This window comes from Labrus mixtus, chromosome 21, assembly GCF_963584025.1.
Source record: "Labrus mixtus chromosome 21, fLabMix1.1, whole genome shotgun sequence".
Lineage (NCBI taxonomy): Eukaryota > Metazoa > Chordata > Actinopteri > Labriformes > Labridae > Labrus > Labrus mixtus.
The window spans coordinates 2,575,643-2,598,142 of NC_083632.1; the positions used below are offsets into that span (position 1 = coordinate 2,575,643).

Sequence of the window (22,500 nt, forward strand, 5' to 3'; positions counted from 1 at the left end):
CTTAGGTTTTCACAGACTGACAGCATGAAAGGTGCAAATGAGGATAGTGTGAGATCTTTAATTGCTTCCATAAGCCGTGCGACACTTCTGCTACTACTTGAGGTGTTAATTAGAAGGTTCAAATCAGCAGGATGAACGACAATAACTCACTCTCGGTTTTATTTCAGAGCACCTGCATGCACCTGTCTTTGCTGTTTTTAAAACCTCAAGAGCTTCTCCAGAGCAGATCACCTCCTCAAGCTGCAGCCCATCACAGCGTCAAATTGTTCACCGCATGACCACCTCACAGCGTCCCCCGTCAACACGAGAATCCTGTGTGAATCAGGGGGATGACAGGATGTTGATATGATTTGTGGTTTTGCCACAGCAGCTCTGAATGAGACGTCAGCATTCCTGCATCGTATCAGAATTCATATTCCATCACAGCCTCCCAATTAGAGTCCATTACCAGAGTGAAAACACCGCCGGAGCTCTTGGGACTGACTTTCCCATTCCCCTCGTGATGTCATTTCCTGTCCTGTTCAGACTCTGCTCACATGTTTTTCTGGAGCGCTCGGGTTTCAGATGACTGGGTTTTTAATGGTCCACAGAGGCTGCGGGCTGGTTTTTTTTTTCTTACACGAGGTGGGACCGTGTCGCAGCTGAGCTAATGTTTCCAGGACAGGCCGAGTCTGACACACAGGAAAGGTGGAGTCTGGTTTCTGACTGGGCGGGGGGGGGGTGACATCAGCGACGACAGAACTGGGGGATCCCGGTTGCTGCGGCAACATGGGTGTGTCATAGGAGGCCATGCGGTCAGACAAACACACAGGACTTGTACTAAACTAGATCTTGTGCTTCTTGTACTCGTGTGTCCCAGCAGCACCTGAAGGCCTCTTTGATCAAATCGAGTTCAATCTTATTGCAGCAGAAAACAGTTAAACTATATTCACAGTTGGTGTTCCTGTTACAACATGACATAACCCTCCACGCACAAAGCCACTCCCACAAATAAATGACACTCAGAGTCATGTACCTGGTCTGCTCCGACCCTACACAACAACTCGCCTTCATCATCCCACATCAGTGCTCGACCACCCCGATGCTTTTGTGCTGAAACAGGAGAAATTCCCTGCAGCCACGTTTAATATCTGGTATTGGGGCGCCGGATGGCCCAGCGGTTATGTCGTGCTCCCACATGTACGGCGGCTATAACAAATCCTCATCGCAGCGGCCCTTTGCTGCATGTCGTCGCCCCGTCTCTACTCCCAATGTTTCCTGTCTCCCTGAAGCTGACTTACCTAATAAAGGAAAAAAAGCCCAAAACAAAACTTTTCAAAAATAACCTGCAACATCCGACAACGTGAATAAAACAAGTTCGTTCAAATAGGAAGTTTTTGTGAAATTCAACTTTAATTGGTGGACTTCCTGTCGGGTTTTTTGAAACGCTGCAGGAGGATGTTTAGTCTGTCCCGACAAGTGAAAAAACCCTTTGTGGGGAGGCCATTTTGCAAAATTTGTTTACAAACCCACCAAAATATCAAAAAAAATTTCGCAAGACCTGATGAGCGTGGAAAGTTTTGCTGAGTTTTCGGGCACGTTCAGGCCCTCAGAAGTGGCCTCAGAGAGGAGGATTAAAAATAAAAATAATAATCATTTGCATTCCAAGATTCCAATAAGTATCTTAAAGGCACAGTTTGTAAAATCCACCACCAGGGGGCTCTCACTCAAAACAATGACAAAAGATGACGTCGAGGCTGGCGGGGAATCATGGGAGTGATTCTCTCATGCTACTCCCTTCCTCCCCCCCCCCCCCGGTGAAAACGATCCCCGTGTTGACCGTAGTCAAGACGACCGGGCGAAACCGACCTGAGAAAGAGAATATGTTTACCAACACTCAGCTGAGAAACATCCTGTTGACTGAGTTCCAAAACTTTGTAAAAACTTTGTTTGTTTTTTTTAAACGTCACGCTGTCAGCAGCAGCCGAGCGCAGGAGGTTTTGTTATCTGTCTGTCACTTCTCGGTGGCTCTGCAACAACCTGAAGCGTCGTCTGAGTCTCCATCATCACACTCCAGTTACTTCAAAAACCGCTCCTCGGGCTCCGACATCTCCCTCAGTTTCACCCAGAAACACAAAGTCTCAGAACAACATTGACAGACAAGTCCAGAAAACATGTCAGTGCTGCTTTCATAACTCCAAATCTACAGCTTTTTTTTTTTTTTTGCAGGAGTTTAAACCCTGTGAAGTTTTTTTGCATCTGATAAATGATGCAGTTCTTTGAGCGTCAGTGTTGCAGAGTGTGAATTTATAATAATAGTCCCCAGCCATTGTGTCAAAGGAAGCTATTTTTATCAAACAGATCCGCCCCATCATCTCCTGTTTATGCTAATTACCTTCAGAGCAGACCTGTCAAACCGGCATCATGCAAGAACACGCTGCGGTTTTTAAAAACTCTGATTCTGAAACTGATTAAAATGGAGGATGAGGAGGATGAGGAGGATGAGGAGGATGAGGAGGATGAGGAAGATGAGGAGGATGAGGAGGATGAGGAAGATGAGGAGGATGAGGAGGATGAGGAGGATGAGGAGGATGAGGAAGATGAGGAGGATGAGGAGGATGAGGAGGATGAGGAAGATGAGGAGGATGAGGAGGATGAGGAGGATGAGGAAGATGAGGAGGATGAGGAGGCGTAAAATCTGAGAGGATGGTGAAGAAAGAAAGAGAGGAAGAGAATCTAGACGAGCAGGGGAGTAAGAGTAAAGGTAGAAATGTTTGACACCAAGCAGTCCGCTTTGGTTCAGTCCAGTTTGGTTCAGTCCGGTTTGGTTCAGTCCGGTTTGGTTCAGTCCAGTTTGGTTCAGTCCGGTTTGGTTCAGTCCGGTTTGGTTCATAACAGTTTGGTTTATAACAGTTTGGTTCAGTCCGGTTTGGTTCAGTCCGGTTTGGTTCAGTCCAGTTTGGTTCAGTCCGGTTTGGTTCAGTCCGGTTTGGTTCATAACAGTTTGGTTCAGTCCGGTTTGGTTCAGTCCAGTTTGGTTCGGTCCAGTTTGGTTCAGTCCGCTTTGGTTCAGTCCAGTTTGGTTCAGTCCGCTTTGGTTCAGTCCAGTTTGGTTCAGTCCAGTTTGGTTCAGTCCGGTTTGGTTCAGTCCGGTTTGGTTCATAACAGTTTGGTTTATAACAGTTTGGTTCAGTCCGGTTTGGTTCAGTCCGGTTTGGTTCAGTCCGGTTTGGTTCATAACAGTTTGGTTCAGTCCGGTTTGGTTCAGTCCGGTTTGGTTCAGTCCAGTTTGGTTCAGTCCGGTTTGGTTCAGTACGGTTTGGTTCAGTCCAGTTTGGTTCGGTCCAGTTTGGTTCAGTCCGGTTTGGTTCAGTCCAGTTTGGTTCGGTCCAGTTTGGTTCAGTCCAGGTTGGTTCAGTCCAGTTTGGTTCATAACAGTTTGGTTCAGTCTGGTTTGGTTCAGTCCAGTTTGGTTCGGTCCAGTTTGGTTCAGTCCAGTTTGGTTCAGTCCGGTTTGGTTCAGTCCAGTTTGGTTCAGTCCAGTTTGGTTCATAACAGTTTGGTTCAGTCCAGGTCGGTTCAGTCCAGTTTGGTTCGGTCCAGTTTGGTTCGGTCCAGTTTGGTTCATAACAGTTTGGTTCAGTCCAGTTTGGTTCAGTCCAGGTTGGTTCAGTCCAGGTTGGTTCAGTCCAGTTTGGTTCATAACAGGTTGGTTCAGTCCAGATTGGTTCAGTCCAGGTTGGTTCATAACAGGTTGGTTCAGTCCAGTTTGGTTCAGTCCAGTTTGGTTCATAACAGTTTGGTTCAGTCCAGGTTGGTTCGGTCCAGTTTGGTTCAGTCCAGTTTGGTTCAGTCCGGTTTGGTTCAGTCCAGTTTGGTTCGGTCCAGTTTGGTTCAGTCCAGTTTGGTTCATAACAGTTTGGTTCAGTCCAGGTTGGTTCGGTCCAGTTTGGTTCAGTCCAGGTTGGTTCGGTCCAGTTTGGTTCAGTCCAGGTTGGTTCAGTCCAGTTTGGTTCGGTCCAGTTTGGTTCATAACAGTTTGGTTCAGTCCAGTTTGGTTCATAACAGTTTGGTTCAGTCCAGGTTGGTTCAGTCCAGTTTGGTTCATAACAGTTTGGTTCAGTCCAGTTTGGTTCAGTCCAGGTTGGTTCAGTCCAGTTTGGTTCATAACAGGTTGGTTCAGTCCAGATTGGTTCAGTCCAGGTTGGTTCAGTCCAGTTTGGTTCGGTCCAGTTTGGTTCAGTCCAGTTTGGTTCATAACAGTTTGGTTCAGTCCAGGTTGGTTCGGTCCAGTTTGGTTCAGTCCAGGTTGGTTCAGTCCAGTTTGGTTCAGTCCAGGTTGGTTCATAACAGGTTGGTTCAGTCCAGTTTGGTTCAGTCCAGTTTGGTTCATAACAGTTTGGTTCAGTCCAGTTTGGTTCATAACAGTTTGGTTCAGTCCAGGTTGGTTCAGTCCAGTTTGGTTCAGTCCGGTTTGGTTCGGTCCAGTTTGGTTCAGTCCAGTTTGGTTCAGTCCAGGTTGGTTCAGTCCAGTTTGGTTCAGTCCGGTTTGGTTCAGTCCAGTTTGGTTCGGTCCAGTTTGGTTCAGTCCAGTTTGGTTCAGTCCGGTTTGGTTCAGTCCAGTTTGGTTCAGTCCAGTTTGGTTCGGTCCAGTTTGGTTCAGTCCAGGTTGGTTCAGTCCAGTTTGGTTCAGTCCAGTTTGGTTCGGTCCAGTTTGGTTCAGTCCGGTTTGGTTCGGTCCAGTTTGGTTCGGTCCAGTTTGGTTCAGTCCAGGTTGGTTCAGTCCAGTTTGGTTCATAACAGTTTGGTTCAGTCCGGTTTGGTTCAGTCCAGTTTGGTTCGGTCCAGTTTGGTTCAGTCCAGTTTGGTTCATAACAGTTTGGTTCAGTCCAGGTCGGTTCAGTCCAGTTTGGTTCGGTCCAGTTTGGTTCGGTCCAGTTTGGTTCATAACAGTTTGGTTCAGTCCAGTTTGGTTCAGTCCAGGTTGGTTCAGTCCAGTTTGGTTCAGTCCGGTTTGGTTCAGTCCGGTTTGGTTCGGTCCAGTTTGGTTCATAACAGTTTGGTTCAGTCCAGTTTGGTTCAGTCCAGTTTGGTTTATAACAGTTTGGTTCGGTCCAGTTTGGTTCAGTCCGGTTTGGTTCATAACAGTTTGGTTCAGTCCAGTTTGGTTCAGTCCAGTTTGGTTCATAACAGTTTGGTTCAGTCCAGTTTGGTTCAGTCCAGTTTGGTTCGGTCCAGTTTGGTTCAGTCCAGTTTGGTTCAGTCCAGTTTGGTTCATAACAGTTTGGTTCAGTCCGGTTTGGTTCAGTCCAGTTTGGTTCAGTCCGGTTTGGTTCATAACAGTTTGGTTCAGTCCGGTTTGGTTCAGTCCAGTTTGGTTCAGTCCGGTTTGGTTCATAACAGTTTGGTTCAGTCCGGTTTGGTTCATAACAGTTTGGTTCAGTCCAGTTTGGTTCAGTCCAGTTTGGTTCAGTCCGGTTTGGTTCAGTCCGGTTTGGTTCGGTCCAGTTTGGTTCATAACAGTTTGGTTCAGTCCAGTTTGGTTCAGTCCAGTTTGGTTCAGTCCAGTTTGGTTTATAACAGTTTGGTTCGGTCCAGTTTGGTTCAGTCCGGTTTGGTTCATAACAGTTTGGTTCAGTCCAGTTTGGTTCAGTCCAGTTTGGTTCATAACAGTTTGGTTCAGTCCAGTTTGGTTCAGTCCAGTTTGGTTCGGTCCAGTTTGGTTCAGTCCAGTTTGGTTCAGTCCAGTTTGGTTCATAACAGTTTGGTTCGGTCCAGTTTGGTTCGGTCCAGTTTGGTTCATAACAGTTTGGTTCAGTCCAGTTTGGTTCAGTCCAGGTTGGTTCAGTCCAGTTTGGTTCAGTCCGGTTTGGTTCAGTCCGGTTTGGTTCGGTCCAGTTTGGTTCATAACAGTTTGGTTCAGTCCAGTTTGGTTCAGTCCAGTTTGGTTTATAACAGTTTGGTTCGGTCCAGTTTGGTTCAGTCCGGTTTGGTTCATAACAGTTTGGTTCAGTCCAGTTTGGTTCAGTCCAGTTTGGTTCATAACAGTTTGGTTCAGTCCAGTTTGGTTCAGTCCAGTTTGGTTCGGTCCAGTTTGGTTCAGTCCAGTTTGGTTCAGTCCAGTTTGGTTCATAACAGTTTGGTTCAGTCCGGTTTGGTTCAGTCCAGTTTGGTTCAGTCCGGTTTGGTTCATAACAGTTTGGTTCAGTCCGGTTTGGTTCAGTCCAGTTTGGTTCAGTCCGGTTTGGTTCATAACAGTTTGGTTCAGTCCGGTTTGGTTCATAACAGTTTGGTTCAGTCCAGTTTGGTTCAGTCCAGGTTGGTTCAGTCCAGTTTGGTTCAGTCCGGTTTGGTTCAGTCCGGTTTGGTTCGGTCCAGTTTGGTTCATAACAGTTTGGTTCAGTCCAGTTTGGTTCAGTCCAGTTTGGTTCAGTCCAGTTTGGTTTATAACAGTTTGGTTCGGTCCAGTTTGGTTCAGTCCGGTTTGGTTCATAACAGTTTGGTTCAGTCCAGTTTGGTTCAGTCCAGTTTGGTTCATAACAGTTTGGTTCAGTCCAGTTTGGTTCAGTCCAGTTTGGTTCGGTCCAGTTTGGTTCAGTCCAGTTTGGTTCAGTCCAGTTTGGTTCATAACAGTTTGGTTCAGTCCGGTTTGGTTCAGTCCAGTTTGGTTCAGTCCGGTTTGGTTCATAACAGTTTGGTTCAGTCCGGTTTGGTTCAGTCCAGTTTGGTTCAGTCCGGTTTGGTTCATAACAGTTTGGTTCAGTCCGGTTTGGTTCAGTCCGGTTTGGTTCAGTCCAGTTTGGTTCAGTCCAGTTTGGTTCATAACAGTTTGGTTCAGTCCGGTTTGGTTCAGTCCAGTTTGGTTCAGTCCAGTTTGGTTCATAACAGTTTGGTTCGGTCCAGTTTGGTTCAGTCCAGTTTGGTTCAGTCCGGTTTGGTTCGGTCCAGTTTGGTTCAGTCCGGTTTGGTTCGGTCCAGTTTGGTTCAGTCCAGTTTGGTTCAGTCCAGTTTGGTTCAGTCCGGTTTGGTTCGGTCCAGTTTGGTTCAGTCCAGTTTGGTTCAGTCCGTGTGTTTTTCTGTCTCGCCTGTTAGCTTCCTCATGCGCTCATAATTAACATTTAAGCGAGCAGAATGGGTCAGCTTCCAACCGCTCGCAGGAACTCCTCATTAACAGGCGCTCATCGTGATTAATGAGAGAGACTCGGACAGGTAGGTGAGCACACACACACACACACACACACACACACACACACACACACACACACACACACACACACACACACACACACACACACACACACTGAGCCCATTAGTGAGCGTCTCCTCTGGTGGACAGTAACACCTCATAATGATGCGCTCATAATAAAACCTCTCCCACCTGCAGCGCATTAACACCTCAGAGGAGCGATGAGCAGAGACGAAACCTTCACACTGTACACAAACTGTCAGGTGAGTCTTTATCACCTTCTCACCCGGAGCAGCCAAATAAAGACCGGGACCATTAATGCTAAAAACATTCTGTTCCCCCCCGAGCAGATTTAGAGTTTTAAGGAGCCTCACCCTGAATACTAACTAACTGTGCTGCACATTAAGGGCAATCAATTATCAACTCCCGATGATGTTGTTGGGAGTTAGCGCACATGCACGCACGCATCCTCATTGACAAATGAGTTCATTATCGTTTAGCTTCATGTTCCAACAGTCGAGGACAGTGCGGGAAAAATTACACCCTCGTAAATTATGTTCACCTCGATGGAGTCAGTTTGTTTTAATCTGATGTTTGTATGCAAAGCAGGAACTCCTGATTTGTACGCAACACAAAGTCAAAAGAAAACACTGAAGTTCAGCGTTGATGTGATGTCAGAAAGGGGACGAAAAAGTGTGTCGGCCAATGAGATGTCGAGCTAGCCGGAGGTCAAGGACCGCTGGGGATACAAGGCTGGATTCAGCACCCATGAGGACCCAAAACACCCGCATACAGACACGGAGGCTGAATCCTAATGTGGGACTTTCCTGCAGAGTTGCATTCTTCATTTGAAATCCACCACTTCTGTCCAAATCCTCAATTAAAGCGACATTATCCACTTTTTTTTTTTTTTTTTTTTTTACCTCAAAATAACAGAAAGGTGGTTGTAAAGCAATAGAGCAGGAAGCGGAGGATCCTGTGTGCAGTCCTTAGTTTGCAAAGGTCTGACGCACAGCACTGTTATTTGTCTCTGCGACCTCTGACCCCCCACCCAAAAACAAGGGGAGTAAATGGAATTCAACTGAGGAGGGAATGCAGCCCTTTGCTGCACGTCATCTCTCGACTCTCAGTGTTTTATGAAGGTCTTAATTAAGCTGCTTAAGGAAAAAATGGCCCAAAAAAAATCTGCTTTAAAATACAAAAAGTAGAAAACCGCCTCCTTCATGCACACTTGACGCCCTGAACACCGAAGAGGAAGAGCATGAGGCCTAAGAGTGAACGATTCTACCAAAAGGTCTGGACAGAAAGACTCCTCAGGTACTGAGCTCAGTGTTGATTAAGTCTTCATGTCAAAGGTGAAAAGACTGAAAGACAAAAAGGAGGAGTGACCGAGTTAGGCTGGCTTCACACCAAATTATTCTCAAATAGTATTTTAAGATTCATTTATTTAAAAAAAAAAAAGAAAGAAAAAGGAGACCACAGACATGAGGGCCGTTTCAGTCGACTGTTAAATATTATAATCCTCTGAACGCACACGCTAGACGATTCAGCCAGATCGCCAGACCACCACACACCTGCTGTTTGTAATAAAGATTTCACAGCGGCGATTATACAGACACGAGATCTCACAGAAGACAAACAAATAATCAGCTGGCTCTCTTGGTGTGCGTTCAGTTTTGAAGCGAAAAACAAAAAAAAACTGGAAAAGAATCCGGGTGAAATCCGGGCTGAGAAGACGATAAAAACACGGCTTGAAGACGTGCAAGCTGGAGATGAGATCCATGTAGGGGGGGCCTCTAAATCTTGGTTAGTCTTAATACATATGGGAGGGGGGGGGGGGGGGGGGCAGCGGGTATTCTTAGATGAAATCATAAATCATGTGTGTCTTGTAAGCTGTTACTGGATGCTTTAAATGTCCCTCGGGATCAATAAAGTATCTCCATCCATCCATTAGAACTACCAGTCTTAAAGACAGGGCACGTTAGAAAGATCAAATCCGACAAGTTCTCAGTCCGCAGGTCCAGAGGGGGGGGGGGGACATGTGGATTCAGTCAGAAAGAAGTCAAAAGAAAACTACAAACAGGCGACAGATAAACGGTCTTCTTCTTCTTCTTTGTCCCTGAATCCCAGCGTCCAGCTGTTCGTCTCTCTGCCCCGAGCAGCAGCGACTCGCCCAAAAAGATTAAACCGTGTCAGAGGCCGGGGCAGGGGTCTGCGAGGGGACACAGCACATCTTCCTCCCCTCCTGCTGTCACAAAGTCGTACAAAGCTTAACAAGCGTGCCTGGTCACAGGAGATATTCTTCGGATTTCACTGAAAGAAAAAACAAAGAGGAACAACCGAGCCCTGCGTCCACTAATGCAGGAGAACAAAAACACAAGAATCATCGCTCACAGGTCCGTCCATCTATCACAAAGTTTTTCCTGCAGCAGATTTGGACAGGGGGAAACAATAATGCATGACATTGGCAAAAAAAAAATAATGAAGCCATTAGGGGAAGCCTTTGAAAGAAAAAGAAACACGCCCTCTTCAATCACTGAAGCTAACACACTGACACATGGTAATAGTTTACGCAACACAAACAATACTTTGAGGTTTTTTGCAGCCTGCAGCTCTAATCTGACAAAAAGAAAAAAAAAATCACAGCATGTTCAGGGAGATTACATTTTTCCTGTTTTCCATCTTTCAGCCTTATCCCACCTTTTACACTCTTAAGCTACCTTTGAAAATAATGGACTACGTGTATTTTTTTTTTGCTTTCCAGGAAGGAACGTGTTTTTTATTAAGTCAAACAAACCACAACAGACGCAAATATGTGAATGAGAAGACGAGTTTAAAAATACTCCGCAGCACAAAAGACGGAGCCAGAAGAGGATTACGCTCGTCCCCCCTCGCTGCCATAACCTTGCTGTGCTCACAGGGAGTTTACACATTTTCATTGAGTCGCACAGTTTACGCAGCATTACGCAGGATTAATGGTGCGGGCCGACTGTTTGGGAGATGAATTGGACTGTGGCTGAACCTCTCCTGACCTATATATCTTTTAACTGGAGCGATGCAGCGATGTTGTGGTGAGGGGGAGAGGCTTCATTAGTCTGAGGATGCTCGTGAGGGTCTTTGCTGCACCGAGCGAAACCATAAAGACAGATGGGCCCGCTAAAAAGCTCCAAATGTTGCTCTCATGGTTTGAAGTGAGGCGGAGAGAGTAGATCAGAAAATACTCCCTTTGCAACAGGGCGCCGTCCAGGTGCCCTTGAGCAAGGCACCGAGCCCCCCCCCCCCCCCCCCCCCCCAACTGCTTGGGTGCTCTTCTTTCCATTAGTGCATGCACAGAGGTTCCTGTTTGTGCATGTCTAAAGAACAGAGTGAAAGATTTAATTTCAGCCTCTGGATTACCGTAAAACTTCAAATAAAGGCCCATCCCAATTTAAAACCCCCGTCCCCTTTTACTGACCTGGTGTTGCCTCATGTGTGGACAAATAATGGCAGGTTTTAGTTTGAGGCCCCGATGCATTTAGAGTTGGGAGAAAAAGCGAAAGGTCACAAAATATAAAGATGAACTTCATCATCTGTCCAAGAAAGAGAGAATAATGCGTTCCAACTGTGCAGCAGAATATTCTCTTAAAAACGTAGATCACATTACTGATTTGTAATTTGTTTGATCAATATCCGAATTTTGACTTTGTACCCAGTTAAATATTCTTTCTGGCAGTGGTGTAGTCAAGACCACACTAACCAAGACCAAGACATACCTGAGACCAGACCAAGACATTTAGGGATCGAGACCGAGTCAAGACCAAGACATTTAGGGATCCAGACCGAGTCAAGACCAAGACATTTAGGGATCCAGACCGAGTCAAGACCAAGACCATAAATATCACTGACAAAAAAATCACCATCTTGTGTGCAGCAGGTCACTCACTTAGACCGCAAAACAGGGAAAGGTCACAGACGTAACCGTGGGGATAAGAATCGAACTACAAATGAATTGAAGTTATTTGATCTTTCAGAAAGAGGTGTTGTCTTCTAATCACAGTAATGACAAGAAAATAGCCTTTCAGTGGTGGTCTTGGTCGGTCCTGATTTCTGATGTGCATCAGTGGATGTTAAGTCAGCTGATAATTGATTGTGATCTGGCCACACAGTTATACTTCTTCTTCTCTTCAGACGTCATGTTTCCCTGCAGAAAACCAAAGCCGACTCTAGTGGAGGCAAAACAAAAACAAACACGTCGTCCTTGCCAACAGATTCTGCATCCATAAGCAGGTATCTGTTTAAACAGACTCTGTGTCATAAAGGTCTACACCTGATCTTAATGGTTGCACCTGGTTGCCCTGGAAACCGTCTGAATCGCTTGTTGCGTGTGTGTTTATCGGGGCTGAAAATCAGCGGGACGTAAGGAAATCTGCATCCCTCATCACGGGCCAGGTGATGCAGGATGCCAAGGTCGTGGAGGAGGTATCGGCGATTACCTGCGTGTCCAGCAGCGAGGCGGCGTGTCGGAGTCTCTACCCTCTAAATATGACTAATTGCCCCCGCTGTTCTGCTTCTTATGATACAGGTTAGAACTCATTACCGGGATGTTCTGGCTCACTGAGCTCTGCTGCTGCTGCTCCGGCTCTCAGGCAGATGAAAAGGGAAACAAACAAGCACCTGGCCTCTCACACACACACACACACACACACACACACACACACACACACACATTTTGATGGTTTTACACTCACTCATAATTGGTCAGTTTTATCTCTTAAAGTGCATTACAGCTTTTGTCCCTTGGAGCTCCAGTAAGGAACAATTCCAGTAAGTTTTTAGTAATGGGTAAATGTCCTCCAGGGATTTCTGATACCTCTGCCAGGTGCACTCTGCCGGCCGCGGCAGCATTATCTGCAGTTAAAAAAAAAAAAAAAACCTTTCTCATTGATTTGTATCAGCGCCTCGGCCTGCAGTCTGAGCGTGGGTGAGGGAGGTACGCTACAAGACGGTTTGACACAAAATCCTTTCAGTGTGCCAGCGTCGTCAGTTACTGCTGTCAGCCAAGCAAAACAAAAACAGGTTACAGAGCAAAACAACACCTCAGCTGGAAAGAGCTGTTCAGGAAGATGAACACCAATAACAAAAAGTCAAGCAGAATAAAAAAACAACAAGTTGTTCTTGTTCACTGGGGCGGGGGTAGCCTATAGAGGTTATGTCGCGCGCCCCATGAATGGAGGCTATGGTCCTCATCGTAGTGGCCTTGGGTTCAAATCCGACCTCGGCCCTTTGCTGCATGTCATCCCCCCCGCTCTCTCCTCCCAACACTTCCTGTCTCTCTTCAACCAATAAAGGAAAAAAGGCCCGAAAAAATAACTAAAAAAAAAAAGTTACAAGTTCCCTGTGACCTTTCCACAATCATTAATTTCATCTTTACATTCATTTTACTCGTGCATTGATGCGGCAGGATTTAACTTTTATATTTGCTAGAAGGTGGGCTCATTTTAAACTTTATTTTACAAAAGACTGCAGCTTCTGATTGTTTCCCATGGACTAATCTCTAGATGATTTTCTCTGTTAATTGATTGACTGTTTGGTTTGAAAAAATTCCACATACAAGATGCCTATTTAAAGGACAAGTAACGACCGATACAGATTTTTAACCAATACATCTGTGCGCCTCTAACTTTGAGTGAGTCTGATATAAAGCTTCCTGTAAATGGACAATGAGAAACAAATATGTTGAATTCAATCAGCCCTAAAGTTGGGAACAGTGTCCATTTTCTATCACCTGTCATCATGAAGACAGTCAGGTCTGAGCTTTAATTCTGTATAAGCCCTGTTTCCATCAAGCGGTCCGGTTCGGTTCGGTTCGGTTCGGTACACATTTATTGGCTTTTCCACCGTCAAACGTTGGGAAGGGTACCAAAATAACTGATCCATACCGTCCTCCTTTTTTGGTATTCTTCTGTTGGGCTGTAAAGCGTGTCGATCCGACCCTAAAGGTTGGAGCTAGACACACTGCAGTCTGTTGATTGGTTGAAAGAATCTTCACTTCCTGTGCTACAGCGGTGATAAAGAACAAACACTAAACGAACCATATACTGCGGATTTGGAGGGAGTCATTTCAAGGCTGTTTTTGTTTTTTTGCCTCGGAGATGCAGACCTTCCTAGGAATCATTGATCTTTGTTTACTGTGTCACATTCTTCTTCTTTGTTGAATTCATGAAAGGTACGGTTGGATGTGGAAACGCAAGCAAGATCGGGGTTTACTGTACCAAACTGTGCTAAACCAAACCAGACCGCATGGTGGTAAAGGGGATTATTTAGTAAGATTATTATTTATGTCTCGAGGACATAACCTCAATGTCCTTAACATTTCTTAAGCTTTGGTGCTGGAGTATGGTGAAAAAAACCAAAAAAACAATACTTCCCCTTTGAGATGCAGCGGCGTAGAAGTAGAAAGGTGCATTAAATAGAAATACTCAGAACGTAGAGTCACCATGGCAATTATTTACATTCCTCCACTTTGAGGCGGTGACACATCAACCTGTTCTGTGTGTTGACGTCTCCTCTTTGTAGAGAAACACTTTAATGATTCTGTTTTAAGGTTATGCAACAATTATAGAGGGTTAAACAACACTTGATCTAAATTGCCTAGGGTGCAGTGTTGACACATGACATTGACTTTCAGTTAAGGGCTCAGGGTGGGGCTGACAAATAGAAGGATCTAGACAAAGACTAAACAACACCTATTGAGAGCTGCAGCTACACCTCTCTGACTTTTTACAATTTAACTCGGATTCCTCCCTGCAGAAGAAGAAAGGTTGAAAGCTGCCTCAGCTCCACAGTACTAAGAAAAGGATCGAGTTGCACTTCTTTGCTGCATGATAAGAGAGTGTGTTTTCAAACTACGGCAGCCAAAATGGGTCATGTACTTTCCTGACAATTACTCAGCAACCCTCAGGTCCCGACAGAGAGATTAACAAACTTTACCATCGAGCCTCTTGGGGGATAACAGACACGCTGATAACAAATAAATCACATAAACCGAAGCACATTCATCTAAAGTATTCTCCCATTTGCATACTATCTGATGCAGCTTTCAGGATTTACAAAGATTAATCGCTATGTGCTACATTCATCAAGTGCGATGTGTCACCATGTTTGAATGCTGCAGAATCCGAGGGCCCTAAATACAACTTGGACTCTGCTCTGACTTCCAGGATTAAAGAAAAGCTTTCCCCAAAGCTTGACACCAAACAACATTTAGTGTGATGACGTTTAACCTATAATTTGCAAAGTCTCTATGATCCGTTTCTACAGTCAGAACAGGTAAACTAACTTTCCCATGGCAGGAGTTTTGCTGGGGGGTCCTTGGTCTCATGTAAGAGGGGACTCTCCTCTCTGTCACCACAAAAACTTCTGTGTCCAAAGTCCTCCTTGTGCCCATAAAGACGTTCTGAGTTATGAAAGAAACATCAACACAACTATGAGGATAATTTCCTGTAGTTGATACACTCTCTAAGAAACAACCTCAATTCCAACTACTTTGTAAAATATGCAGTAAACTTTATTTTGTATGTCTTCCAGTCATAAATAAGACATTTATATGCATATTTATTAAGGACAAACATGGATAAAAACATACAGTTTGTTATCTTTAGCGACCAGTCAAACTTTGAATTAACAGTATTAATTGGAGTTCCCCAGGGCTCAATCCTTGGGCCTCTTTTAAAGTATTTTTTTTTTGCAGATTTACCTTGTTTTCTTTTGCATATAAGTGAACACAGCAGTGATTAAGTCTATAACCCACTGATGAGCGCACTTGCAGGAAGTTTTGGTATTACAAACAAGGCAGCATTGCGGGGAAAATTCAGAATCCATCGATCAACCACAAGCGATTGACCCACCCGATTGATGTACAGATTTTTAAAATCTATGCTGTACTGCAAGTAAACAAATACTAAACTACACACACAAGATGTGAAACTACAAAATACAAGAGCTAATAAAGAAAAGGGAATTAAAAAAACATCTTCTTAAAGTTATCTATTTCGGCATAGCCATCCCCAAAGGCTCATATTCGCCTTGTTGACATGTGGTAAATACAAACACTGATGAAATCACCTCTAATTTTCACAGTGACGTCCTCAGTTTCAGCGCTTATTACGCTCCCAATCACCAAAAACTCAAAGCAAAGCGAGAAATCTTGACATTTCCATGAACTAAAAGCCAAACTTTAACTGCCTGAATACGATCATCCGGAAGAAAATGGTTGACGTCCACTTGTATTGGAGTGTGAAAGCCAAGGAGAAGATCAATATCAAACCATTGTCTGTAGCCTAAGCTAGCTCTTTCCCTCTTTTTTTTCAGTCTTAATGCTAAGCTAGGCTAACCAACTCCTGGATATAGCTGTAAATAATGTAGAGTGGTATCAATCTTCTCCTCTGAAGCTCTCCAAAATAAAGAATAAGGACATTTATCAAAGGGAATAACTTTCAAAATGTGGCATTCACCTCTAGAAATGACTTTAAAGACCTTCTCCATGATTTCATTTCCAGGTTTGGAGAAACTGTCACAGAAGGGATGTCATGTTTAAATACTCAATCCATGTTTTATCCTCTTTTTGAGGCTGTACTTACAGTAAAATAAATCTGCGTCCATGTTGGCACATATCCCAGATTAAAAAGAGTGAAACTAACATATGTCACTCCGGGCATGTTGGTGGCCCTGGGTGTCCTTACTCCCCCCACCATGACTCCCAGCAGGGTGCCCAGAGGCCGCCCTTTGCTGGGCTGTTATTGGTCAGTGGGCAGCAGCTCTCTCTGCTCCTTGGGTACCATGTCCTCTCCCTCATCATCAGTGTGCGGATCGCTCCTCCCTGCTGGGCTCAATCAATCACACAACGGCTCACACTGCAACTGTGACCTACACCGACTGTTAATGCTTTGTGCAAATCAAACCAGCTGAGCAGCCAAAGCCCATCGACTGGACGACTGAATGCTGAATGCTGGCAAAGCGACAGATGACATGCCAAATAAAAAAAACCTCCAGCTCTGACGTTTCAGATATAAAAAGGTGTCTTCTTACCTGCCCACTGTTTGGTTGGCGAGCTGTCTCATTCGGTTGAACTGCTTCTTCATCTTGTGTTTTTCTGCGTTACCACCGGGCGGTACAGCCACTCCACATTATCTCATTGATAGAATAAAGTCAGATCTCCTGCGCTGATCTACGGCAGACGAGGAGGTTCAGTCTTTAAACATCCAGTTTCGGGGGTGGTGGGTTAAGGGGGGGTGGGGGGGGTACGCATTCGGTTAAATCCTCCTCATTTCGGTCTAATGAAGACGGTGTGTCCCTGTCATCCAGTCCGCTCCACTGCTCCAGAGATGCTGGACCGATTTCTCTCCCTCTGCTCTCTCCCCCAACACTGACAGCTCGATCGCGACACGACGTTCCATCCCGGTGCATCATGGGAAATGTAGTTTACGTTGATAAATCCATTCAGTTAAATAGGATGATTTAAGCCTTGATTTAAGTGTTTTCTTTTTTCTTTTTTTTTTCTTTTTAGAATCAAATTAATTTGAACACTGATTTATATTACCTACTTGTTGAATAGTGGGCTTCTTTACAATAGGCTTAAAGGGGCCTGCATTGGCAGGGGCGGGCAGGGGGTGGGCAACACTTGAAATCCTATTGGCCACCGCAGGAGCTGCCCAAAGATCCTAACCTATGATTGGCTAATTGACTCTTTGTATTGTCAGAGGCGTGAAAAATGTTAAAAATCCAACTATTTGGTCTGTGTTGCAACAAGCTGATTTGTACATTTCACATCTTTTTTTAAATCCTTAAAGCTTAAAGATGTTCATGTTTCCGTTGTGTTGTGATCCCATTTAAAGTAAAACAAAGATACTCACAGCACTATAACATTTGAGATACTTTAATATTAGGTTAGATACTATTAATTGTGATAGGAAGGGTTTTATTCCTGTGTCTGACTGTGATGAGACTTTTATATCCTGGATAGTTTTGTCGAAATGGCATATCAAATCCCTAAATAGGAGCAGTTATTTTTTCTATGCTTCCAGCTTAAAATGCTCTATTTCTAATGAACAAATAAAGGAAATTCAAGGTTAAAGATAATATATTTGTGTTGTGTAGTGTGTTAGTGTTAGTGTTAGTGTCAGCAGTATCAACTGTCTGTGTGAATAATTTTACTGTTTTTTGCAGGTTGATTATCTGAAGTGTTGAAATGTCAGACATATGACAAAAAGGAAATATCAGACTTTAATATTTTTAAATAAATTGTTAATTATCTACACATTCTCTATAATGTCAATGTGGCTGACATTCTTAATTAAAGAACAGTTAAACTCCATCTTAATGTCTCCCTCTCTGATGTCAAACAGCAGCCTGATTTGATTGTTTTACAGTTTATGAATTGGATGTGACGTCATCTTCGACGCAGCTGTTTGTGCAGGCAAACAGCGCCCTCTCGTGGCTGTTAGAATCAGGTAGGAAACTCCTCTGTAGCTGTCAGGTGGTGTGATTAACCTGCAGGAACTGTTTGAACCTGTGACAGCTGTGGTCCACATGCAGCACCACAAATATACTACGTGTACAGTTTATAAGTATGACTAGTAAAACTAACACAGACTTGAACAGATCTGCAATAAATCCTCTCTTTATGAAAGTTATAACCTGATTGTTTTTATTTTAAACACGGTGTAACCAGTCTTTGCACAATTTGTTTTTGAGGTGATATAAAGCCAGGTTCAACACAATCTACCATCCAGGCTTTTTATTAAAATGTATTTATGTTCACATGTTGGATTTGAAAATTATAGGATATTTTTACAAGATAAAACTGAAGAAGTTAATATTTATAATGTGATATAGAATAAGAAATGAAACTGCAAGAAAATAAAATATTATTGTCTCGGCCCTTTCTTCAGACTTCTTTGACGTTCACGTTTTGAACAGCTCCAGGCAGAGATAGCCCTCACACAACAATAAATTCTAATCAACAGTAAAAACAGTGACTTTTTCTAAATTTAATATTATTGCAATAAATAAAACCTTGAGTAAGTTGTTCAATAAGAATAATTTGATTAAAAAGAAAAGGTTCACAATAACATAAAAACAAAAGGAAATGTCACATAAAGAAAATCTAACCCTAGACTAATATTAGATTATACAGTGACTATCAGTATCGGCTAATTTTATCTCAGATATGCACCGATATAACAAGATTTATTCACCAGTCGTATAGCATTTCATTTGAGTTTCATTGTGTTACACTAGCAGTTCTCTGTCTGGTTGTCACCAGCAGAGGGCGCTATATGTATTACAACAAGCATCATCACTCAGAGTCAAGCGGTCTTCATTAAATATCTTTTCTATGTGTGTTTGATAACTGTATTTGAAGGATATTTATGTATTCTCTCTCTACAGATCGAACAAAGATCTAAGAAAGATATCGGCCAATATATTGGAATCAGATTTTTTATCGGCCCCAAAATCTCATATCGGTTGGGCCATATTAATAGCCCAGGCTTTTATTTACTTCACTCTATGAAATGACCCGTCTTTTATTTGGGACAGTTGTCTTTGGGAGAGGGGCCTTTCATTATTTTCATACCAAACTTGTGCACGGCAAAGATGGGAAAGACTATAAAATTGTTTACACCATTAAGAATATTTAACAGAACAAAGTCAGGATATCGATAAACAAAGTTAAAAATCACTCATTTTTACAGTAATACATATTTTATGAACAAAGGCCTATGTTTTAAAACTGGGATAAAACTTTTAAGGTTAGAGAAATATAAGGAAAACATCAATATTTAAATTAAACAATTGAATTAAATTATTAAAAGATTAAAGGAAGATATCTGGATACAGATTTAGAACAAACATGAAATTAAATCATGTAAAAATAAGAAAAAATTAAAAACAAGCTGAAACAAATGAAAATGTAAAAGAAAACGGTTATAAATTGTTACCATGACAACGAATAAAACCAGCAGTACGAGGCGTTTACAATGTACGGCGTGTCAAAACTCCTCACTGTGCAGTTGCTCTCTGCTGCCGAAGGGGGCGCCTCTGAGTCGACCTTAAATATCTCGAATTGACCCAGAAGAAGAAGAAAAAGGAGTTTACCCGTTGAATGACAGTAGAGCAAAGTTTACAGTTTGTACAGTTTTTGTCTCTGTGCTTCGGAGAAACTCGCCGAACTCTGGGATTGTAGCCGCAGCCGTTTCTGGACACCTGGACTGACTGCTTCGCCCTGTAACGATGCGGGACCGGACGAAAGAATTAGGAAATGTGAGTTTTGAGTGAACCGCTAACCGTTAGCAGTTGCGTGCTAACCTGCTAAGTTAGCCAACTCCTGTTTGAGTTCGTTAACACCTGCCGACTCCTTCCACTCGAGACGACCTCCACTAACAAACTAGACTCGTAAAAAGGGTAATAATCGCAGCGTTTTAAAGGGTTTGCAGAGCTGAATGCGAACTTTAGCGACTTTCTTTTTCCAACTTCCGTTCCAGCCCTTTCGCCGTAAAGGAAACGTCAGGCCGGTGTTACGTCGAGAAATGTATCCCTTCCAATAAGTGCACCTCGCGGAATGTGTTAGAAAACAGGATAAATCTTATTTCTGACGGCAGATCTGTGATTACAAAGCATTTAAAGTTTATAATTAATACAGTTAAGTGTCTTTATTGTGTTGTAGACTCTGTAGAAGACGTGTTTTTATTAAGCTGAGTAAACATGACCTGCAAACAGTGATTTACTCTGAAGTAGGGCTGGGCGATATGACCTCAAATCAATGTGACGATTAGTTAATGACTATTTGTTTTTTGCTTTCATAGTTCACTGACATGGTCTTTTTTATTTATTTATTGCACAAAAAAAACCATAAACATAATAGATGAATGGAAAAACAGACAGTACATAATGATTAGTTAATTAACAAACTTTACATTTTGAAAGAAATGTGCTGGAGGAGCCAAATAAACCCAGAGGGGCTCGTCGAGTGGCCCTCCTAAAGAGAAACATGTAACACAGAGACATATTATAAGGGGGCGGCAGTAGCTCAGTCTGTAGGGACCAACAGTCAGTCTGTAGGGACCAACTTCCAAGTATGGAAGTTGGTCTGGTAGCTGGAGAGGTGCCAGATCACCTCCTGAGCACTGCCGAGGTGCCCTTGAGCAAGGCACCAAACCCCCACCCCACCACCAGCTCCGGAGCGCCCACTGTGGGCCGCTACGTCACTCTGACATCTCTCCATTAGTGCATGTCCACAGGATCCTGTTTCTGCATGTGTGTATATTTCAGCCTGTGTGTGTGTTCATGACTAACAGAGTGTGAAAACTGAAATTTCCCCTTGCGGGGATCAATAAAAGTAAATCTTAATCTTTATTAATGTAGTCCAAGCAAAAACAATAAAGCTAACAAGAACACATACTCAATGAAGTGTAAAAGAAAGCAAAACAAGAAAGAGACAAATTAAAGAAGAAGGGGAAAAAGTAAAATAAGCTCTTATGGCAGAGAGAGATTATGATGGCGCGTTGGTTAATCGGCCAAGCAGGAAATTAATGGTTTGTTTTTTTAAATAAGTTGAGGCTGGTGCTGTTTCTAATTCGATTAGATAAACAATGAGGTCCTCTGAATCTGATGGAGAATTGAGAAAACGATGTCCTGAAAAATGCAGAATGAAGTAAGTTGGCTGACGTTGTGTTGTAATGATGGATTTGAGAATTGAATTGAAATATATCTTGAAAATATTTACTGTAAATATGCTCAACTATTAAAGCTGGGATCTGTTTTCTAATGTAAGAGTGAATATCTGATGAACTACTAACACTACCCACATGATGCTTCATTATTATCATTACTAACATTTTATTATTATTATTTAGCATCAGTATATATATACATATATACTGTACATTCTATATATTTTATTATATTATTATATTAGTCTATATTATATAACATTTCATTATATTACACTATATTGTTCATATTACACTATATTATATTATACTACATTATATTATCTAACTGCACTCTGCATTACTGTGGTACAACACTGCCTCTCTTCTCTGCTGTTTACATTACTTGCTGCTATTTATCATACCAAGTCACTTTAATCATCACTTGTCACTTTATCTTTTCATTCTCTGCAAATACTGTCTCAATTCTCAATTCCCCCCAGTTAACTTCATCATTCATTTTGTACTGTATACACCCCCTGTTTTTATTTTTATTTTTATTTATCTTATCTATTCTGTTTAATGTGTATTTTGTATTTTGAGCTTTCTTGTCTGTGCTGCTGTAACGCCCTAATGTTCCCTCTGGGGATCAATAAAGTATTATCTTATCTTATCTTATCTTATCTTATCTTAACTATTTTGTGGTTATTTATTGAATATTTTGAACTGAAATCAAAGCATCGCTTGAAATGAAAACAACACATTTTAGTTTTAGAGTAGAAATTAACTTCTCTAAAACAGTAGAAAATAAACAACTTCTTGCATTTCTTGCAAACAGTTTTTCTCCAGTGTTTACATTTGACTTTTTTTTTTGTTTGGTTTCGTCTTCCCTAAAGACAAAATGTGTCCAAACGACGGACAGGCTTCCATGTCAGGGATTGGTTGTGTTGTCACATGACTCTGCCCTCGACATGGGCAAGATTATGTCGGTTAGAGGTTCAGAATGTCAGTTTCGCGTTAAGGGTGGATGCAGAATTCAGCGGTGTAGTAATTATATCTTATTTTACATTTTCCAGCGAGGTGAGCGCAATTCTCTGCATAACACCGGGGAAAGGGGCGATGCAGTTCAGCCGGGATCACGTTTGTTGTTCTCCAGATGGAAATATCATCAAACCTGATTTAAAAAAAACTCTCTTGTCTGTTTTCTGTTTGTGTCTTTGTTTTTGTCGTCCTGGCTGCAGAATCCGGACGCTTCAGAGGACGACGATGAGGGCCAAGCTCTGATGATCAAACCTGGAACCTCTTCAGCCAAAGAGGAGAAGGAAAATGAAGCGTTCCTTAAAAAGGTAAAATGAAACATGAATTACACACTTATTATTACCTTAAATCAGTGGTTCTCAAACTTTTTACACTGCGTACCACCTCTGAAAATATTTGACTCTCCAAGTACCACCATTATGGTTAAAATACACTGTAGGCCTATTTCAACACACATTTCATGCAAGAGGCAAATTAATTCATAAAAAGAATATTATTTATTATTGACTGCTGGCAGCCACACTGTAGGCAATACAAATGACAACTTTATACCAACAACCTGTTTGGAAATATTTAGTCTCCAGTGTTTCCCACACAAACACGATACCT

General features: G+C 42.7%; 3 protein-coding genes across 5 annotated transcripts in view; 1 reads left to right on the forward strand and 2 right to left on the reverse strand.

The window, feature by feature from the left end:
* LOC132955375 (rho GTPase-activating protein 44-like) overlaps nt 1-16,573 on the reverse strand; it is a 91,252-nt gene extending 74,679 nt beyond the window's left edge. For both annotated transcript variants that reach the window (XM_061028219.1, XM_061028222.1), the window contains exon 1: nt 16,232-16,573. In XM_061028219.1, the coding sequence (XP_060884202.1) occupies nt 16,232-16,284 (53 nt within the window). In that variant the 5' untranslated portion in view covers nt 16,285-16,573. The remainder of the gene's footprint in view (nt 1-16,231) is intronic.
* Nucleotides 4,124-4,669, reverse strand: LOC132955448 (spermidine/spermine N(1)-acetyltransferase-like protein 1; the record flags this gene model as incomplete). The annotated part of the gene is made up of 2 exons (XM_061028298.1): nt 4,124-4,198; nt 4,532-4,669. Coding segments are annotated over 2 exons (213 nt in total), but the record flags the coding sequence as incomplete, so codon positions are not given.
* A 2,697-nt stretch (nt 16,574-19,270) lies between the features above and the next one.
* stx4 (syntaxin 4) overlaps nt 19,271-22,500 on the forward strand; it is a 9,312-nt gene continuing 6,082 nt past the window's right edge. The window contains exons 1-2 of one of the 2 annotated variants that reach the window (XM_061028687.1): nt 19,271-19,465; nt 22,095-22,199. In XM_061028687.1, coding sequence (XP_060884670.1) covers nt 19,436-19,465; nt 22,095-22,199 — 135 coding nt within the window. In that variant the 5' untranslated portion in view covers nt 19,271-19,435. The remainder of the gene's footprint in view (nt 19,466-22,094; nt 22,200-22,500) is intronic. The other variant, XM_061028686.1, reaches the window with a different exon arrangement.